Source organism: Drosophila suzukii, chromosome 3, assembly GCF_043229965.1.
Source record: "Drosophila suzukii chromosome 3, CBGP_Dsuzu_IsoJpt1.0, whole genome shotgun sequence".
In the NCBI taxonomy this organism is placed as follows: Eukaryota; Metazoa; Arthropoda; class Insecta; order Diptera; family Drosophilidae; genus Drosophila; species Drosophila suzukii.
In genome coordinates this window covers 62,187,814-62,209,056 of record NC_092082.1, presented here as the reverse complement: position 1 = coordinate 62,209,056, position 21,243 = coordinate 62,187,814, and the positions used below count along the sequence as shown (strand labels likewise).

The window sequence follows — 21,243 nt, the reverse complement described above, 5'->3', positions numbered from 1 at the left end:
CTTTTTTAGGTCAATAGATAAGTACATGTCTCAATACAAATCTCTTTTACTTCACAACTAGCAGGATAATTAGACTTAATGATGTATTGGCTGTATTGATGATGGCTTCTTTGTCGGTCTGCCCTAAAGTATGCTTTTGAAAATAGAGTTTAAATGGAAATTTTACTGCGGGCGTTGAACTTAAAATGGGGGCTGTCTATAAGTATGCTATGAAAAAAGTTACCACTTTTCGGGATGAATCCTTTGTTATTATTTCGTTTTATCGGTTGGCTCAGTGTGGAGTTCAAATATATCTTGGGAATCACACGGATATTGAAAGATATAAATAACAATATAAATTTATAAGGTCTACTGAATGGATTGGAACGTGTATTTCTTTTCCTCTTTAAGTGCAAAAAGCGGGGTTTTTATCTTTGAAATACTTTATTTTAAAACTAAGCGAAATTTAAATGGATTCTTTGATGTATTTATACAGAAAATATAATCATATACCGATCAAGTTTAAAAGTTATTCATAAAAATCAAGAAGTGTATAGAATATACATACATGTTTTTGATTCGTATGCTTAATTACAATAAATAAGAATAACGACAATTAGATATAAATCATTCACGTTATATGCACATCTCATGTAGTATGTAGGTATATAATAATATGTACTTATGTTAGTGTGTTGCGTGTGGATGGGTATTTGTATATAGTTTTAGGTACATTGGATACGTCGTTAGGTATTTTATGTGGGCTGAGGCGTGTGGTGTAGATAGAACACAGAAACGTAAGATTTATCAGCAACCGAAAACTCGGACTCGAAAAGAGAAAACAATAGTTTGGTTCAAAATAATGTACAATTTTTATATGTCTGGTAGATATATATATGTAGGCAATATACAATTTCAAAATTTTAACAACGTTCATAGAACTTTCTTCCTTTTTGTTTCATAATTTTGTCTAATAATCTTCAACACTTAAATCGCATTTTGAAATTTTACTTTGACTTGGCGTAAAACTTTAGAGAGCTTAGCTTTTCAAACATATTTGTGTATGTATAACGTCGGATTTTTAAACATGTAGAATATTGTATATAAAAAGTTAAAATCTGAGTCAAAAAGCAATGCAGACATCAAAAAATTTCGTACTTTCGTAGAAGCGATTAACACTAATCTGAAACGTTTTGCATTTGACTTTGTTCTCAACATGGATATATGTATGTAGTTTATATGCGAATTACGTCAGTAGTTAGTATCTATGTATTACTAGTACAACAACAACAATCAATGTTGCGAGAGCAACAAGAACAACAACAATCCCCGCTTCCATCTTCGATGTGACTCCCGCATCCTTGGCAAGGACTCGGCTAGACGCAGCTGAACTTGATGCCATCATCGCTGGAGTAGCAGTTCTGGCAGTGCAGCTTGTGATTCCGCACCCGGACATCTGTTCCATTGAGGCCATCTCCCAGCTGGACGTGGCAGACGCAGCACTTGAAGCAGTTGATGTGGTAGAAGAGCAACAGCGACTCGATGATCATGGCAGCGCCGCGACCTGTTTAAATGTTGATATACATTTAGTTAAAGGAACTTAAGTAGCATAACAACAGAAAACCGTGGGGCGGACGATTTCTGAACTTTTTGCGTTCAATTAAATTTAATTTTGTATTAAATTTAAAAATACGCTTTGCAATTATCAACGATATTTGCTATTGGTAATAAAAACTTTTGTTAAAAGTTTCCATCAGTTTCACAAATATTACGTTCCGGTCCCAAGATTTGTTCTTAACAAAAAACCACCTCCATGAAATACCTTAAATGTTAAAATTTCGCTTGGTTATGATTAAACTAGGTAAATCAAGTCTTTTAAAATTACACCCAAACAATGTATTTGAGCGCTTTGTGCACTTGTCGACAATTGTCGTGTGTGCAGCCCAGATCTGTCTCAGACATGAAAGTGAAAGGTATAAACTTATTGGTTAAGGCTAATAGAGTGAATGGGAAGGGGAAAGCATTTGATGATCGACGGATCGCAACCGTGAGACTAGTGAGCCTGAGTGTGTGTTATTCTTGTGATGCTCGCCGTGACAACAAGCCTAGAAGATGTTGCCAAAGATGATCGATGTGTAGAGGGGTACAGGACATAGAAGAATAACGCAACACTCACAACCAACGTAGTAGCAAAGTTTACCTAGTTCGTCGCCGCAGTGGGAGCACTTCTTCTTGCCGCTGACGCTGAGCACCTTCTCCTGGCTGCTGCCGCCGTTGATGTTGCTGCCGTTCGTGGTGTTGGACTTCTGCTGTTGCTGCTGGTAGCCATTGGTGTTGCCGTTGACCTGGCTGTAGTTGCCGTTGCCATCGAAGCTGTTGGTGAGTTTGGAGATAGTTTATAAAGAAGCCGTACCTCATGAGCGTCTTGGAAAGCCCCAAACCGACAATGGCTACTCACCGCTTTCGATCGCCGATGCCCTTGCTCTGGACCCGTTCCGTCAGCGTTTGGATGATGGAGTCGGGCAGCGGCTTTCCCTTCGACTTACTGGCCGGCATCGATCGCCGGTTGAGTTGCTCGATGCGTCGCTGCTCCGCCTCCTGGAGCAGCCAGTGGTTGTTGTTGTAGAGGGCTCCACCGTAGTCCGGCATGGACTTGCGCTTCTGCTGCTGGGCGGACAGCCAGGCCGGATCGTTAGCCTGGTGACTGTCGTAGCTCTTCCGCTGCTGCACCTGCACCCATCCGTCCGTGTACTTGGGTTTGGGGGTGGCACTCAGGGCGAGCAATGTGTTCCGGGACATATTGCTCAGGTTCTGGGCCGACTGGTGGTGGTAGGCGGCCGCTGCTGACGCTTGCACGGGATAACCTTGGCCAGAGATCCGAGGCGGCATCGGTGCCCCAGCGATCTTCACCAGAGATCCGCCGTACGGAACAGGCGGCTGGCGCTGCCTCGAGCTAACCGCGTAGTCCGGCTCCAGGCCATGGCCATTGGCGTTCAGTTGCATCGCCCTCAGGGGCTTCGTCGGCGGCGTTGGCGGCAGCATCAGGCGATTGGAAAACTCGTTCAGGTCCGACATGGACTTGCGGTAGTCCGTGTCCATCTGGTGGTACGCGTACAGCGCCGCTTGTTGCTGCTGCTGCGGCACATTGGCGTAGATCTGCTGCGGATGCGGTGGGGGCATTGGCGCCTGGTGGTGCTGCGGCGGTTGGAAGGCACTCAGCATTCCGTTGCCGATGCCCAGGCCGTGGTGCAGGTCCTGCAGGGAGCGCCGGTTGTTTGACATCAGCATCTTCGCTCCGTGCTGCAGTTCCCGGCGGGCTAGATTCTCACGGAGCAGAAGATTCTCACGCTGGCGCTTCAGTTCCTCCTGCTGCGGAAACGAATTCGTATTTTAGTTTTGATATACATTAGAACTACGGTTGCCAAAACTGTATAAAAAAATGTACCCTTCAAAAAATCATTTGTAAAAATGTTGCTATTGTCCATAATGGTGAAGTATACATAAATACATGTGCACAATTGCTCATTTTTCGTTATTTATAAAATCATTTTATTTTGTTTTAGCAGCAAATTGTGATGCTGTAATCACAGTTATGTATTTATCATTGAGTTTCGTAGAGCTTCAAAAAAAATATACTTCTTCTGAAAAAAATGCAACTATTAAAACACGATTATTGATCGTGTTGATTAGAACTTGGAAAAAATATACATATTTAAAAAAAATTGCCCTTTATAAATTTTGAAGGAATAAATTATAATCTTTTACAAATAATATTCATCACAAAATCATCCAAAATTTCTATCCTGTTTGTTTTAAAGTAAGTGGGACACTTTATTTTCAGAGAATGTGGTTCTGTATTTGACAGTCCTTGGAGTAATCGTAAGATCTTAACGCCTAGTACATCTCACTTACCGAAAAGTGGAGCAGCTCCCGCTCCACCCGCAACACCTCGCCCTGCTCCCGGATCTTGTCCTCGATGGACTGCATCTTGGCGTTGGCCGTAGCTGTGGCCTCGCTCAGCGACTGGGTGGCCGCCGCTGCCGCCGTCGCCGACTCCGTCCAGGACTCGGCCGAGTTGCCCTTGACTGTCTGGAGAAGCGGCGTCTGGGCAGCCAGGAGGCCCTCGTTCTGGTAGATGACTTCGCCCAGCTGGGCGGTCGACGGGGGCGGGGGCAGCGGCGGGGGCGTGGCATCCGACTGCGTGTCGTTCTCCTCAGAGGAGTTTGTGTAGTGCTCGCTGCTCTGACGAGAATGGTTCTCGGAGACTCCGGAGTCTCGGCTTTCACCTTGGGAAGGAATAAGATAAGTGTGGGGACGGCATTAAGGGAAGAGAGTTTGTAGTTGCTTAGTATTTGTAGAAAAAAAGCTATATTAACTGAGGTGACAATGCCAGTTTGAAATTGGGACATTGGCAATCGTTTGGGATCTTCTAAACATAAACTACTCTGACGTGAAAACTAAAAATCAACAACCCATTTCCCATGCTCTATAGTTGTATATCAATGTGCCCTCTCTGACTTTCTTTATTTGTTCTAGGAATTCCCAGTAATTTTCAATGATTTATAGTGAACTATATAACTATAACACAGCGATTTAGAATTTCAGCACACTGCTCCCACTGGAGAGTGATCCTCGGACTTCTTGGGACCTGCAAATTTCGATAGGTTGTCATCCTGATCTCACCAGTCAAGTGGATTTACATACTTCCAAGAATGTGATATCAATCAAAGCTTCGTCGCTAAAACTTCTGACTTGTGTGAAAGTGTTAGTATTGCCATAGAATAAACCAAATTTCTATTATAAGCCGGTAGAGGTAGGACTTTAAAATGTTCTTTTCCATTACAAACTTAGACTTATCCCATACAAAGTTGTGTGCTTCGATCCCAAATCCAATGTGAGTACGTATGTAAACCAAACCGATTCAACTTAGCTCAACACACAAATGGAAGCATCTCAGCCAGAGCTGTGACAGCTTCGTGGGCCACGCACACTAAACGGATTATTTATACTTAACCTCGCGGGGCACATGGGGCCACCTCTTGCCCTCTGGCCCAGTCAGCACCCTTCCGTCCAGCTTGTGATTTGCTCATTGCTACTGTCTTTCGTTTTTATGGCCCGTTGGCTTCGGTATCGGCTTTCTCTTTGCCCACCCATCGTAATTATAGATTCTATATCGACTAACCTGTGTCGGAACTGTCGCAGAGTCCCGCCTTGATGTACAGCTGTTTCTCCAGCCGCCTCTCCTCCTGCAGGAGTTGCGCCATGTCCGGCGGCGGGGCCACGGTGAGCTCCAGGTAGGTCTCCATGTCGTCGAGATCCCCGTCGGTTTCGATGCCCAGGAAGCTGGAGCGCTTGTTGCGCAGCTCCTTCTTGATCCGCTTGGTGGAGTTCATCCGCTTGATGGGCGGCGACGGCTGGGCGGGCTCCAGTTGTCCCTGGAGGTGCCGGCGAGTGCCGTTCGATATGGTCTCGTAGGTGTTGTCCGATGACCAGGTGTCGGTGTTGTGCCCCAGGCTGCTGCCCAACCCATCCAGCTCGTCGTCGTGGCCCTCGTCCACCGGAATCGGCGGCGGACTCTCGGTGGGCGGTGGTGGAGGCTTCTCCTTGGGAGGCTCCATCGGTCCCAGAGGCGTTCCCGCTGATCCCTGACTGATCTCCAGGCCCGAGTAGAAGATCTCGATGTTTTCGTAGACGGGCACGGGTCTTAAATGCTTCGGGGCGTCGTAGTAGGGCTCCGTGGCCTTCGGCACTTGGTAGTACGGCTCCACATCTCCAGACGTTGCTGGTGGCACGGGGATTGCTGCTGAGGTTGCTGCTGTGCTGTTTTCGTTTTCATTGCTGCTGCTGTTGGTTTGATTAGGGCTTTGATTATTCTCGTTATTGTTGCTGGGTTGCTTATTTGGAATGCTTCTCCTGTGACTCCTCCGCGTCGCTTGTGTCTGTGTGGTTATCGTCATCGTTGCTATCTGTTCATTATCTACTTCGTGCATAGATATAGTCGAGCTGACATTCTCATAGATGGGCTCTCGTTCCCCCTGCTTCTGCTCATCGGTTTTATTTGGCATTTCCCCACCCTCGGTGTGTGATTCCCCCTGCTCATTGGTCTCCTGCTCCTGCTCCCCCTCGTCCGGCTGATCCCCCAACTGCTCCTCCTGCTGCTCCTCCGCCGGCTGCTCCTTCTCCTCCTCCTGTGAATGTTGTGCCTTGTCCATTGGCTCGGGCGTCGCCTCGCGATCGATGGCTTGCAGCGCCAATTCAAGAGCTTCGTTGATCTGTGGGGCGGGATGAGGTGGGCGTGGCATGGCGAGCGAGCGAGAAAGCGTCAAAAGCGTGCATGACAGACAGAGAAAGAGAGAAGAATGCGCATGGATCGCATGAATGTCAGTTAGTTCAAACAAAGGCTAGCTTGCAAATTAAACAAAACTAAAGGTATCAAATTTTAAATTAATTATACAGCGGAATTCAATCAAATAATAACTGAGGGGAAAAAGATAATGGAAACAGAACATAGGAGGATTTCAGGGAACTGTAATGTTCACCCAATGAGGTGGTAAGGGCAGATAACCACTACGACGATCTCAAAGTATTGGGATTGAAAGGCAAAGAAGTCAGATAAGTTAAGCTAATCCTTAGATAAGACCTTTCGAAGAGTGTATGCAGCAGGAAAAACAGGAATTTTTTACTTTGGCAACTTCACAGGAAAACCCCTGTATAATCTTGACCAAGTCTTAGTAGTCTATTTGGCCGCCTGTCTGTCCGTTGGTCAGCTGAAGTATAAATAACCAAAAACGAACTGATTTGTCGTTGGCAATTTCGGACATTCCTTCAATAAATATTTGTACATACTTGAAACGTTATCACCCTTTCCGATTCGTATAAATTCTCACGAGATTCCAAGAACCAATTATATATACAGGGGAAGTACTTGAGCAAATACGGGTAATGATCCGCTTACCCCTGGTTTTTGATCGAAACAATCTAACGAACTGGAGCGCTGCAATCGATTCGCTTCGTATCTCTAGGACATACTTTAGATACCGTCCAATGCGAATTATTCGCACGATTATTTTATTATGGGGTGTAAAGATAACCCGTGGCAGACACCGATGTGTATAAACTATATGATACAGCCCGGACCGAACCAATACCGTCGAGGGCTTAAAGTACACTAAACGTAGGCGCTGCAGCGCTGAATCGACCCAAACGATTTGTTTAGATAAAGAAATGGAGGCGATACGCGGGCGGCAAAACTGCGGAGACAGCACTCCAGGGTCTGCAGACGGGGGCTTGAACACACCGACGCGGCCCCCCAAAGTATGCAGCCCCAAACTGCATATGACCTGAAACCCCACTAGGCGGATGGGTGACTTTTGGCATTTTAAATAGGTGCTAAGTGGGTAAAACGCAACATGCAATGCAACCAAGAATTATACGAAAACGGGCGAGACATCCAAACAAACAAACAGAAATGACAAGAAAACAAACAAACAGAACAGTGGGTACAAACAGGAACAGAAAAGGCACAAACAAGGGATATGAGATAGAGAGACCGCTTACCTCGGAAATTGTATACTTGCAACAACTTTTGCTGGCAGTAAGCATGTAAACTATGTAACTGCATTAATGGAAAGTCATATTTTACATTATTTAGCCAACAAACGAGCGCAAGGCATGTAAGAGAAATACGTGAATGAATCAGATAGCATGTAGAATAAAGCCTTAATCAGTAGCCTTAACCTCTGGCAAAAGGTTTGGGGTTCCACGGGGATAGTCGGGATTATTTAGACATGTGGGATCGGGATTCTTGGGTTTGTCCACATCCATTGCTGGCGATTTTGCTATTTTCCAGATATATGTATCCAGAGTTGAGTCTTCATTATCAAGTTCAACACCACAACTACTGTTTACCTAACACATTGTTACTACTGGCATACTTGAAGGGTCTATCAGATTAAAGTTACCATTCATATAATATTTTATGGGGGCATATTGTCAATCATTACATTCAGATTAAACAGGTGTAAGCTAAAATATAAGTGGCTAGCGTTCCGACAGCATCTACACCATGTAGTATTCACTTTACATCGAGTCTACACTGTCAAGCAGTGCAAGCAGTTCAAATTCTAGCGACAAGGAACGCGTAAATTTACAAGCGGCGTGTAAAAAACTTTTTACATCTCTTTTCAATATTGTAGTTTCATTGTTTCGGTTTTAGTTTAGGTTTATTCATATAATAGCACAACAATTATATCTCATTTGTGTTTATAATATTTGTCCTCTTTTATATTATTTGGTATGCTTTTGAGGTTTTTAATTAATGGTTCCTTCTCTTGTTTTGTGTGTATGTTTGTGTATAAAATATATAACCATAAAACATACGTTTGACAATTCTTTATATAAAATCAAATTTTGTTTTCATACATAATTTCTGGGTTTAGTAAAGTTATATTAAGAGATAAAGAAAACTGTAGCGTACGTAGCCTGAGCCCATAACAAATTGTTAAGAAAAAATTGAAAAGAATTCGTAAGAAAATCAAAAACCATAGTAAAATAAATAGTTTCAGTAAAAATAAATTCGATGTAAAATGTTCAAGTTGGTCTGCCTATTTCTCAAAGGTCTCATTTTGATTTTTGTCGATGTGAGAGAGCCATTTAAAGTCATAAGGATTGTCGGTTCACTTGAGAGCTTTTAAAATCTTGCAAAGCGGCGGAGAGATCACGTATCACTCCGAGGTCTCGGAAGTCTAAGCTCTTCAATCTTGTAGATCCGAAGGCGGCCTCTACTCCGATATTATTATTTTTTTAAAGTCGAGGCCCCTGACACCTCCAGCTTCATGATCTCGTCGTCCAGCAAATCGCTGATCTCTTGGGTCAGCGCCTGTTCCGTTGTATTTTCCTCTAGTATCTCATCAGTAACGATTTTTTTTCGAATCTCAATGTTGACAGGAGCTGGGGTTTTGGGAAGTGGAGGGGGTGCGGGCTCGTCCTCCTCCTCGCTGGCCACATAGAACTTGGAGTTGTCCACCCGTACGAACTCGTCCGCATTGACCACATCCACTCCGCTCTTGGTGCTGGTGAGCACCACTTTCTTCTCAAGGGTCTCATTGAGCGTGGGGTGGTGCTGTGGCTCTTCTTGATGCCCGAAATTTCGGCGCAGGAAATCGAATATGTTTTTGGCTTTCTTCTCTTTAACAGGCAGTGCGGGGGCCTGAGCCCGCTCCTGGGGTTTGGGGGAGCTGGGTGGGGAGATCGGCTTAACCTTGATCTCCGTTTCCACCAGGTGCGTGCGAGCTATCAGTGGCTGTTCCACGTTCTCGGAGGGAGGTGGAGTTGCAGTCGGGGCATAGCCCGCTCTACTGATCGAATCAGTTCCAGATGCAGAAATACAGCAGGGCTTTGGTATGGGAATCTTCGATCTGCGGCCCAGGAGGGGAGTAGAGGGCTTGGTCTCCACGGACTCCGGCAGCGAGGTCTTCATCATCCGACTGCTCGCTTGTCGCTCCTCGGCAATGATCTGCTCGCAGGTGTCCATCAGGGCCTTCGAATGAGCCGCCCTGGCACTGCCGATGGGTGAGCTTGGCCTGTTTGTGATCACAGAGCTTTTGCTCGATCTATCACAGCGCCGCACCTCGTCCTCGCTGATGTCCTGGAAGCCAGTGGCCGGCACTGGAACCTTCTTCACATCGATGCTGTCGCAGACGGGCTCCTGAGCCGGAGCCAGGCAATCCAGTAATCCCACACACAGGCTTATATCCTCCTGGCTCGGAATCTCTTCCAGCTCTCTCACTGCGAGGGATTCCTTCTTGCCATCACACTTTTTCACCAGGTCCTCGGTCACATTCTGGTAACCAGTACTGGGCAGGGGTGATTTGCTCACATCGATCCTATCACAGGGCATCTCCACCACAGCAAACTGCTCTAAGAGCCTACGGTCTTCATCGGCCAGCTGGATATCTCTGGGAGCCTCGCTGTCCAGGAATTGCTGGCACAGAGCCACCTCCACCGAAGGCGAGGTGGGTCTTGATGAAGCCAATTTAAACAGACTGGACTCATTCGGGGAACAGGCTTTCAGGGAGGGCATCTCGCTGGGCGAAGATGTGTGCAGGTACAGTGAGTCATTGGGTGCTAGGGGATCAAGGCTTCCGTTTGCCTGGGGATTCATTTTGCTAGGGGGCGTGTGCACAATCGCCTTGGTCTGGCCCACCACTGGAGCATAGTCCCCAGAGCTACGATCCACCTCATCAATCTGAGCTCGTTTCTGCGGTTTCGGGGAAGCTGGTGGTGTGATCTGGGGAATGCGACTCCTGGGCACAGGCTTAGGCGACATGATGGGTGAGGTAATCGGAGGGGCATCGCTTTGGCTGAAGCAGTTGGATAAGGCCTTAACAGTATTGGGTTTGGGCAGCTCATCGGGATGAACAATGGTCATGGGAGGAGCACACATCACCACTTCTGGCGGAGGAACCGCTTCCTTAACTAGATGCTCAATCCTCACAGTTCGCTTGGGAGGAGCTGGCGGCGTTGGAGGCTTGTCCAGCTGCCGTGAGTTAAAAATCTCTACGCGTCCATTGATACTGAACTGCGGAGGCGAAGCCCCTGAGGTCGTTGGCGAACTTATAGGATTAATCTGAGTCCTGGGACTGGAGGCTAATCTTACCGCCTTGGGAGACATGGGAGGCTTGCCCAGAGGACGTGGTATTTGAGTTGGAATCGGACTCGAGGGAGCGGGTGTTGGTATCGGTATCGGGGGGTTACTTGGTTGATTGGTAAAGTCAAAGATCTGGGTAAACTGACCCGGGGAAGTGACCGGCTCCCCGACCTCTTTCAAATCGTCGTCGTTTTGAAAGGTTTCCTTGAACATTTTAAGCAAATTACGATGATGGATCATTTCATTGGAGGGCTTTCTACGCAAGTTACAGTTGGGGGAAGAAACCAGATTGGGAGTGGATGTGGGATTGGGGGTGGGGCCAGACTTGGACACCGACACCGCTGAAGCAGCTACTACATCAACATCACAAGGACTTATCTTAGCGGATTCGATAAAATTGTTAGTAGAACTTACACTAAATTCCATGTCCCGCAATGGAGGAGCAGCCGCCTGATTGGCCGCTTGTGTTGAAGCTGGAGCGGCTGCCAGTGGTTGGATGTTTGCCTGAGCCGATGGATGAGCCGGCGACGGTGGCAATGGCGACGGATTCAGATCGGTCAGCTCATCGAACTCCGCTTCGATTTGGTTGACCGCGTTGGCCGCCTCCTCCAGCTGGCGCTCCTCGAGAGCCAAGGCGGCGATGGCTGCGTTGAGTTGTTGCTGCTGCTGCTGCAGCTCGTCCGTAGTGTCCTCCTGGATACCGCTGTCATCGTTGGTGGCTGTCACCGGCGGCTCCTCTATAATCAGGGCTGGAGGTGGTGGCAGAGGAGCGACCACAGTGGTTTGGCTTTGTGGGGCGTGCTTCTCCTTCTCCTTCTGCAGCTGCTGCTGCTGGCGCATTCGTTCCTCCTCGCCCCTCATGATCTCGAGTTGTCTGGCATCGATGAGGGCCACCAACGGTGGCTTCTTCTGATCCTCTTTGGTAACGGACTGCTGCAGGCTGTTCAGACGCTGCTTGAGCGGCGGCACAGGCACGTCCACACTCTTACTGGAATTAAAGGCCTTTCTCTGCTGCTCCAAGCTTTGCATGCGGTCCCGAATGCTGGATATGTCGCCAGAAAGACGCCTCACATCCGACTTGGGGGCAGTGGAAGCTGCGTTACCATTTGTTAGGCGATCTCGAAGTACCAGTTTTGGGGCCGCGGATGCAGCGCCATTGGGCACTTCCGTCTTGACCTGCTCGAAGATTTCCTTTCGCTTGGAAATGTCCACCTTGGGCACGTCCACCTTCTGCTTCTCTGCGCCCTCTTGCGTGTCGCTGGGCGAAGTTACCTCAAAGCCGCTCAAGCGGTCCTCGATCTTGGATCCACGCCTTGTGGGATAGGCGATGGGTTCTCCGACCGCCTTGCCATTGGCATTTCCATTGCCATTGCTGCTGGCCCGTTGGACTCTTTGCTTATAATCCTGGATGGCTCCCTCGTAGGTGTATTCACATGGATCTGGGGAACTAGCTGGCGCGGTACTAGACGACGTGTCGTACCCTGGCGAGGAAATGTACTCCCTTCCTGCGGTCCTAGACGGATTCAAGGTAACCGCCTGGTCAACGGCTACTCCGTTCCCGTGGTTCCCATTACCGTTGCGGTTGATGTGATTCTGCTGCTCGTCCACGCTTCGCGAGCTTGCTTCGGCAGCTCCAGAGACAGGTGCTCCGATCGCCTTGTCCAGCTCGGCGGCATGATCGCTCTGTGGAGTGTACAGAAAGTGGAATTAGATTATAAATGCGTGAGTACGTATGCAAAAATACATGGTGGTATATTTTGCTAACATTGCCAATCATAAAGGCCGCGAAAAACATGTAACCTGCTATGTATTTATATCTAATTTACTAGAGGGGTGACATTAGTCGAAACAGAAATGTTCTTTGGGTAATAATCTATGTTGTGTAAAAATATAATAATCCTGTCTTTATATAACAAATTTATGTACACTCTACACAGACCGTGGGAAGTGTAAAAGTTCGATCGTTTTTCTGGAAGACACACGGCACATGAAAATTGTAAGTGCATTTATCTCGAAATGTTTTTAGACATGCCACTCTTCTGTTAAATGAGCGAGGTATACTTCATTTACAGGACAGAGTAAAAGATTTGAGTTTATAGTTATAAACCTCTGTGGCCCCAAAGTTTGTATGGCAGGGAAATATTTTTGGTCTCATAAATTTAGTATATCTTATGTTACCTTTACGGTAAAAAATCTGAATATTTTAAAGAATGTTGCTGATTTATGACTGTATCTGCAAACATTAAGCACACATTTGATCCATGTATGTATTTTATTGGACTTTTGAACTTAAGTCTTGTCTTTGCTGCATTTTTCTTTTTCCAATTCCCTAACTAACAAATATTTCCACATTTCACGGTGGAACATATGAGGACAGGCGCCTCTAATTGCTCAATCCGCAGCTCAATCTCTCGCTCAATTTCAATCTTAAAAGTAATCTCCGTTTTGTTGTCTGTGCATCGTGGATTGTTTGTGGTTCATTGTTTATTATTTATGATTATGATTTGATGGTGGTTGTGCTTGTACGCGTATTTGATTAATAAACTATTTGTGTTTATTAGCCCGCGTCGCATCGCTTTGCTGGCAACACTTTCCAATTTAGTTTAAAGTCTGAGCCTTATCTTAGCGGCGAAATGTTTATAAATTAGATTTAATTGTTAATTTGTTGTAATTGTGTATAAACGCCGCGACAAGCACACGCCATAAATGACTCTTAATGATGGAAAAAGTATTAAGACGGAGAAACTGAAAGAAATGGACTGGTGCTAGAAACGGAGCTAATTATGCCATTGAAACTGTGGTGATGTTTTACATTGACCCCTCTTATGATAGTTCGCTTTTACGCACCATAACACTATTGTTGTCGTAGTCCTCGGACATACTGCTCTTTCCGCTGGCGCTGCTGGTTCCGATTCCCAGATCACTCAGATCGTTGGTCTCATCCTCGTTGTATACGGCCAGAGAAGCCAGCTTGGCACGCCCCCGAGGTCCGCCCCTTTCAGCCCTGTAATGATATTTTATTCAGTAATTGTATAAATCCAGGAGGGTCGCAGACAGGGTCGGTTTGGTTAGGTTTGTTTAAAAGTGGATTACAATTTGGTACCGCAGCACCATTTATGTTGAGTTGTCTTTTTGCTTAGAAACATATGTTGAATAAAATATTTAAAAACATTATTAATTGAATCTTTGTTAAAACAAGACTATTTGCATCAAACATTAACACCAGCACATTAACACGACTGAAAGAACACTGGACACTTAAGTTAGTTGGAGAATATTTTGCAAAACATTTTATAAACTATGGAGCTTTGTCGTCCATGTAGTAGGATACAAATTTATTTTAGATACTTCAACTTCTTTGACACTCGATCGGAACTGGGACTTGTACTTGCCTCTCCTCCATCATTTCGGTGAATGTTTTCGATTTTCGGCGCATGCGATCATGCTCCTCCAGCTCGAGTTTCTTGGTCTCCACCGCTCGATCGATGATGTGCTCGACACGTTTTCGCCGTGATGATTTCCAATTGTCAAGGTTCTGTTTTTGTTTGCCATGTTATTTGTAGTTTGTTGTTTGTCACCAGATCGCATTGTTGGCCGTGTTTTGTTTCGGGGCAGAAAGGCAGCGAAAGTTAGTATAGAAAATAAAATGGGAAGACGTGTAAGTGTAAATTTCATTGTATATTCGCACTGTGGAAGTGGACGAGCAAAAGTTTCTTTTGATGGCAATTAAAAAGTTTTGACGCGGCCGCGGAACTACGTGACAAAGGTGAAATGTTTCGAAGCGCGTGAACTTCCCCCAGTTTCATGACGGCTGTCCGCAGTGTATCTATACATACAGCGAATTTCTGATCCCATTTCGTATGAATCAGAGAGATGTGCCGAACCTCAGATTACAACGAACGATTCTCTGCCTAAATGATCTGGTATCTGCGTTCAGTTTATCTCGTGAATATTTCTTTCATGTCGATAATGACAATCATCGCATAATATTAATCTCACCGGAGCTCTTTTGTTTCCTCGTTTGAGTAAGAGGTAAGAAGCTTCCGGCTGGCTCCGATGGTCTTATTGATCTGCAATTCAGATAGCTGAATAAAAAGCTCGCAGTGGTTGATAAACAAAAAGAAAGCAATTTACACCCAAGACCATTAAAGCGGCATTTGGACTTCCTTTCCCATCGCAATCGGTCGCCCAGTTCCAAAACGCTCTACGCATTTTAATTGATTTTTGCCTTTTGTTTTTGGCACACAGTCGTAACGCAAAAGTTATGTCTGGGAACCTCTGAAATTTGGGTGAACATGCTGCCCATGGAACATTGGTCATCCGTCCAAAGGCACTTCAAATGCAGCGACTGCATCGAACTGGCAGATTAGGTAATTAGGTGGGTACAGTCACGTCAAAGGCAGCTCTTCGCCGGGCAGCAAATTTGCATGTAACACACAGAGTTGTGCAAAGAAAATAGAAGCGAATAAAAAAGCAGGCGGCAGGGAAAAAACTATCAACAAAATGTAATAGTGATTATGCAATGCAATATCTTTTTGTCCGCTAACGGGCGACGTGCATTGGAAACTGGAGCGGCCATAACGAGTCATGTGCCATGTGCCATGTGCCATGCCCAAGTGGTTTCGCTTTGGTTTACCCATTTCGAGAAGCAAGCGAAAAAAGAAAGGGAGCCGATGCGTAAATACCCTTTCGACACACAACTTTCATTATGAAACAGCTTCGGATATTAAATGTCATGTAAATATCGCCGTAATCTATCAAAAAGGGACTCTATGATGGTTCGGCTTTCCTGGATCGGGGTGACCTATGATATGGACTTACGTTCTGCCACTCCTCTGGCTCCTCCTTCTTCACCTCCTTCAGCTTCTTGACCTCCTCGGCCTTCTTCAGCTGCTCCTGCGCGGTCTGATACAGGTTGCAGGGCTTGATCTGGACGAACTGCATCGGATTCTTCGAAGGAGCAGGCGGCGTGGGCCGCGTCACTCGCTGCTTGGTCACGTACGACGTGGGATCCGGCGAGGTTACGGTCTGCAATTAACCATAAGTTCAGTAAATGCAATAACACTTCTAATTAGCATGAATTGCTTTCAATTGAGTGGAGTTGGGGGGCAGGGGATCAAGACCGAGAGTCAAATGCAAATGCCAGCGACCAGATTCCCGGGTGCGGAGTCACCGATACTGCTCCCATGTAAACGTGTGGGCAGTTTGCCTGCACTTTCTGCTCTTAAGTCCCATTTAATATCTCGCTTATTAAGCGGCAGCCTTGAGCGGTCTTTAATTGCATAAAATATTCATCGGCTTATATGGAAATTCTGATTGGCTAATACTTCAGGTCAAGGAAAACCTTGAGTCCTTAAGTGATTGCGTTTTGTGATTTATTTTCACCTTTTAAGTAGGTTGGGTAAGCTCTGAGTCATATATGATTACGGAGGGAATCAATAAAGTCAATTTTTTTGCAGTTTATAAAGTATTGCAAACCCTTTGCGGTTTCAGATGAACCTTATATTCCAAGCCTAGAAAGTACTCATCAATTTATGGAAAATAAGTAAGAGCAGTGACCACTTTAAATAAAATTTAAGTTCATTCGTGCAACGTTTGAAAAGTTATACACGCCACTATTTTTTGGAAGAAAACGAAACCGTTAAGTATTTTATGTTATTTTTATTGCTTTCTGCACTCCTCTAGCGTGCTCTTGCCTTTAACGTTGGCAATGGTCATAGTGCTTTTCAGACGTATTTCCCACCCACTCAGTTGTGGTATTATGCAGTATTAGGCCAGCACCCAGCATGGCAAAAGGCAAATGGTGCTTGGCAAATGTTTCCGTCGATATGGAGGAATTTAACTTAAAGAGGAACTCCCTAAGAACTTTTCTTACACACTTAAACACTAAAATACTTTTTTGGTTTTACCAGAAATATTCTTAAAGTGCTTTGTTGTGAAATAGGGTCACTGAGGGTTCCTGCATATTATTTACCTACCATTATTCGTGCGAGAGTAACAGATTACATCTCCAGCACTTTACTTTGTGAACACTTAGGCTTATAATCAGGGAAAAACTCACCAATTTTTTGCCGCAACCATTAGTGTCCCCGCCATTTGTGGAGGAGGAGGCCGATGTGGACATAAGGTCTTCGCCGCCCTCCAGCATGACATCCTGATCAGGGGCCTCCATTTGGAGCTCGATGTTAGTGCAACCTGTCCCTGGATAGCTTTTCTTTTCGGTAGTTTTGCTGTTCGTTGCTTGTTGTGTGCGCTGACTGAGCGCTGCTCACATGGCAGAAGACTCCTACGCGGGTTTCTTGGCCTCTGGTCAGCGGCTCAACATGGCTCCGAGTTCGATTCACAGGTGATGCGCCACCACCCACGCACATCGAGCGGGGTTTCTGGAGGTGTCCAATTTCATTAGCTGCAAGACAAAAGAAACACCTTACTAAGTATGAATCGCATGTTGATATGGTGTCGGAATGCGAGTGGCGGCCCCATCTAGGAACCATTAACCCCGGTGGAGATGCCGAGTGGGCAGGTGGCATCGTCTGCTGAGCTAGTTTCTGGCACCGCATCCGTGAAGGATCTGCAGAAAAACTGGCAGGCATTTCCTCAACTGGCAGACGACGACAGCTGAACAATGCTCGAAAAGCACAGTGCGGAGTTCAATTAACATTCATCAAAGTGCATCCATAAGATGCTTTATCTAATTGTGCAATTGTTTCCCCCGCGTCCCTCTGCCTGAGTGGATGAGCCACTGGCCTGGGACCCACACGCTGGTATGCGGGTCAATCCTTAAGCTTCTGCCGCAGTCATCATCGTCGTCGTGCCCCAGCCAACGTCTTCCACCATCATCCACCGGCCCATCCACGGAGTCATCCGCATCGTTCGTCATCCATCTGTCGGCCTACGAGCTTGTGCTGCTTTGTTTTTCTTTATTTTTCCTGCCCTCCGCTCACTCTATGTGACCCGGTATTTTTTGATCGTTTTGCTACGGTTTTCATTCCCTCCTACTAATTAATAACTATTAGGTATTCTACTGTCTTCCCCCTCTTGTAATCGAGCTTGTTTGTTAATTTTCTGTGAATGCATCCCAGCATGTTTCGAGTGTTCGCCCAGAAAGTGGGTTCAAAAGGTTGCAAGAGAAGCGGGCTATTGCCATTGGGGGGAAGAGTTGCTAGACCTGTATCCATCTTGATTATGAGGTTAATATGACAGCTGATAAGTATTAGATATGCCCACGGCTTCCTGTATTGTGAAGGGCACAAAATCGAAACTGAAGCTGATCATTAGGCGGCACTCCGAACCCTGATAATGTTCCATTAAGTACAATATGTTTGTAAAGACTCTGCCATCGACTTAGATTATCACCAGCTTGTCATATAACTCTTGATTTGCTCATAATCACTATTCTACGCTGTCTCTCTTTCGCACTCTTGCATAGCAAATTTGATCAGCACATGTAGTATGCCAACGCTTTTCAGCACTCCAGTATTGTAAGTGGAGAGGACAGGCACTTGAGATGGAGCATCGGAGACAGAAGACTCGAGACGCCAGAAGAGACTCTACAACGGCACGGGCTAATCAACACTAATGGTGATGTTAGGCACTCATTGGCGAAGTCTTTAAATGCTTATTTGCATATGAATTCAGCAAGCAACAACAGCGAAGACATTAGAAATAATGAATAATTGCAACAAAAAGCCAAGAGAAATTAAAGCAAAACTAAAATTATAGTAATTAGCGGTGAGCTGAGGATTTAACCAACTGCAGCAGTTACTATACACAGATCAAAATGGTGATCCTCTTAGGATAATTTCGTGTCCTATTAATAAGAAATTTGAAAAAATAAGTGTCCTTAAAGGTATTTAGGGGCAAAAAGATGAGGTGCATTTTTTATCTCTCTATCCTTTCAACGCCAACCATTAGAAATATCTGCGTGGTTATCAAAAGAAGTTATTTTTAGAATTAGTAAAAACATTTTATATCCCCTCTACTTAGGAAGTTACTCCATTCAGATAGGCAATATATTTTTGAACAGGGGGCTAAAGCATGCGCGGATCCATTGGGGGATGTGGGGGATAGATCCCCCACTCGGGAAAATGTATTTTATCCAAATTTTTGCTTTCTACTCAACAAGTGTCCCCCACCATCAAATTCTGGATCCGCCACTGAGCCAAAGGGAATTTTTTTATTGTGCTTAATCAACCACTGAAGAAGAAAATTGCAATAATTTAAATTTAACAGAAAGGCAAGACTGTGCTTTATCTTTTACATAAGAAACGCGCCAACTTTCCCAAGCCTGGCTTTGCTCGCCCAGTGTCGACAAATTAACAATAATTGCTAAGCGAGGAAAATGATAATTGGATAAAAATGGTTAGGAAAAGATCAACGTTAAGTCTTATCTTAATGGCGCCAATCGAGACTCGAAGCCAAGGGGACGTCTATTTGTCGGCTGTTGGCTGGAAATTGTATCAAGATGTTTTTGAATGGGCCCGGGTGCTGAATTAATTAATAATGGCGACTTTGATGACGAGTCGAGAAGTGGAAGAGAGTGAGAATACCGATGGGGAAGGGGAATTCTTCTGCAGAGAGCGGCGCGTAAATGCCACGCAATTGTCTTGGACGTTCTCCGTGGGTCTGTGTTTTAGCTAATTAGCAGCAGTTAGAGCCACTCCAAAGCGGCGATTGGCAACATCAAAGAAAGCCCAGGCCAACGATCCACACAAAGTTGTGTTTCAGGCAAACAAGGGCAAGGTTTTGAGACTTTTTGAAGTATACATTTCTTCTTATGATTAGAGACAAGCGAAATGGATAGAACCATCTTGGTTCACTAAGCGATTGTACCAGTTGGGAATTACAAACGCACAAGTAGGGAATAACCTATTTACATTTTTAAAGGTACTTTAAAGTTAGTTACGGCTAGTGAAACAACAACTACATATGTACTTGTACAAGGTCATTCAAGTGGTTAGTTCTACCGCTAAAACTAAACAAAACGAAAAAAAATACATGAAACAGAAAATAATCTCGAAAAGCTGGTTTGTTCAACAAATAATGACTTTTCCGAGTGTCTGTTTCAAATAGTTCAATCTTTAGTTAGTTCAATCCCCTCCGCCTGTAGATTACTCTGAATCACCATAATCCCAGCCACTCAATCACAGCTAGAAGCTTTTTGCTCATTGTTTACCATCGTCTAATGCGAAGGCAAACAGAACTCCGTGCTCATAGAAGACGATCATTGTCTGTTTCCCACTTAGAAGACGGCGAACAAACAATAACCAGGCCGTTCTGTACCAGCAAAATATCTAATTAAATATTTATCAGGGACTTCAATCTAAAGAGGGGCAAACGTATTACCTTATCAGGCAAGTGAAATCAGATTGCAGAGCACTATGCCCCAGAACAATGGCTGAGTTTGTGTTTTCCTTGGGGAAAACAAATAATAACCGTAGTACTCTTGGATGCCGCTTGAGTAGCGGAGACCTCGCTAATGATCTGCTGAGCGGCCAGCTCATTCGAATGGAGCCGGCGACACTTTCTAGGGGCCGCGATTCGGTAACAAAACCAAAAGTAGACCAGCTCGATGAGTTGACCAGCTGGAAAGTGGCATTGTAGTTAATGTTTAACGTGACTTTAAATTAAAATTGTTTCTCGGTCGCGCTGAAAAGTGTGAAAAAGAAAAATCACAGGGTGTGTGGGGCGGGTCGGCGTCGGAAAATCATCAGTGGGTATTGGGTGGTGGAGACGAGATGGTGTCAAGCTCCGTTAGTTGCCGGCCACTGACACTAATGACATTCAAATTGTTGCGCCAAAAGAAGCCATAAAAATAAAGCAAGAAAACCCATGGAAAACAAATCAAAGCGCGACACCGAGAAAGTGCGACTGCACTGACAAAAACATCCCCGAATGTTTTTTTCATTTTGAAGAGGGAGTTTTACATTACAAGCGGAAAAACAAGGTATATTATGGAAAAATTGCCTGAAACCTTGGTATTAATCTTACAATTTTCTCACACACTAAAATTGGATGAGATAGTAAAGCCAATTTGTAGTGGAAATGTATTTTTCGCAGTACAACTTCCCGTCCCCGTTTCAATCCGCAGTCCGAACCCGAATCTAATCCGAATCCGAGTTCAAGGCGTGCAATTGAAAGTGTCGCCGGCTGCTTTTGTGGGCGCTGATGTGCAGCCATCACTCAAAGAGTCCAACCCACCGAGTCACCAAACCGCCGAACCACCGAACCACCGAACCGCCGAACCACCGAACCACCTCCCAACAGCTTATGTCGTGGGTTGGCTCATAAATCGAAACGACGGCCATGCCATGCGCTTCAATGAATGCCTTTTCTTCGTGTTACATGTTGGTATCCGCAAGATATCAGGCGCATTAGGTGACATGCCATGCCAAAGCATGTGTACACGTATTCCACGGGCACTCAGCTGTCGATTTCACTTGCCCAGTGTTGTGCAATGATCGAGAGGTTAATAGATGCCAATCAAGTATCTCAGCTGTGGGTGATGGGGGTGGAGGACCACAAAGAGGTCCCATCCTAGTCTATCGTTCATTAAACTTTGCCATTGTAACTACTTTGCCATGTAAGGCATTCCGAAGCTTACAAATCCCTTTGAA

General features: G+C 45.3%; 1 protein-coding gene across 7 annotated transcripts in view; it reads right to left on the bottom strand.

Moving 5' to 3' along the window:
* Window positions 1-827: 827 nt before the first annotated feature.
* The window catches only part of smash (smallish), a 62,977-nt gene continuing 42,561 nt past the window's right edge, over window positions 828-21,243 (bottom strand). For 2 of the 7 annotated variants that reach the window (XM_036819247.3, XM_065866676.2), the window contains 10 exons: window positions 16,689-17,033; window positions 15,449-15,655; window positions 14,020-14,162; window positions 13,475-13,631; window positions 11,042-12,310; window positions 5,162-6,251; window positions 3,892-4,265; window positions 2,438-3,348; window positions 2,180-2,352; window positions 828-1,543 (listed from right to left, as the gene is read on the bottom strand). In XM_036819247.3, coding sequence (XP_036675142.3) covers window positions 1,356-1,543; window positions 2,180-2,352; window positions 2,438-3,348; window positions 3,892-4,265; window positions 5,162-6,251; window positions 11,042-12,310; window positions 13,475-13,631; window positions 14,020-14,162; window positions 15,449-15,655; window positions 16,689-16,799 — 4,623 coding nt within the window. In that variant the 5' untranslated portion in view covers window positions 16,800-17,033 and the 3' untranslated portion in view covers window positions 828-1,355. Of the gene's footprint in view, window positions 1,544-1,801; window positions 1,929-2,155; window positions 2,353-2,437; window positions 3,349-3,891; window positions 4,266-5,161; window positions 6,252-6,934; window positions 7,152-7,536; window positions 7,595-11,041; window positions 12,311-13,474; window positions 13,632-14,019; window positions 14,163-15,448; window positions 15,656-16,688; window positions 17,034-21,243 lie in introns of those variants that run through there. The other 5 variants (XR_010654472.2, XR_010654473.2, XM_065866677.2 and 2 more) reach the window with 5 other exon arrangements.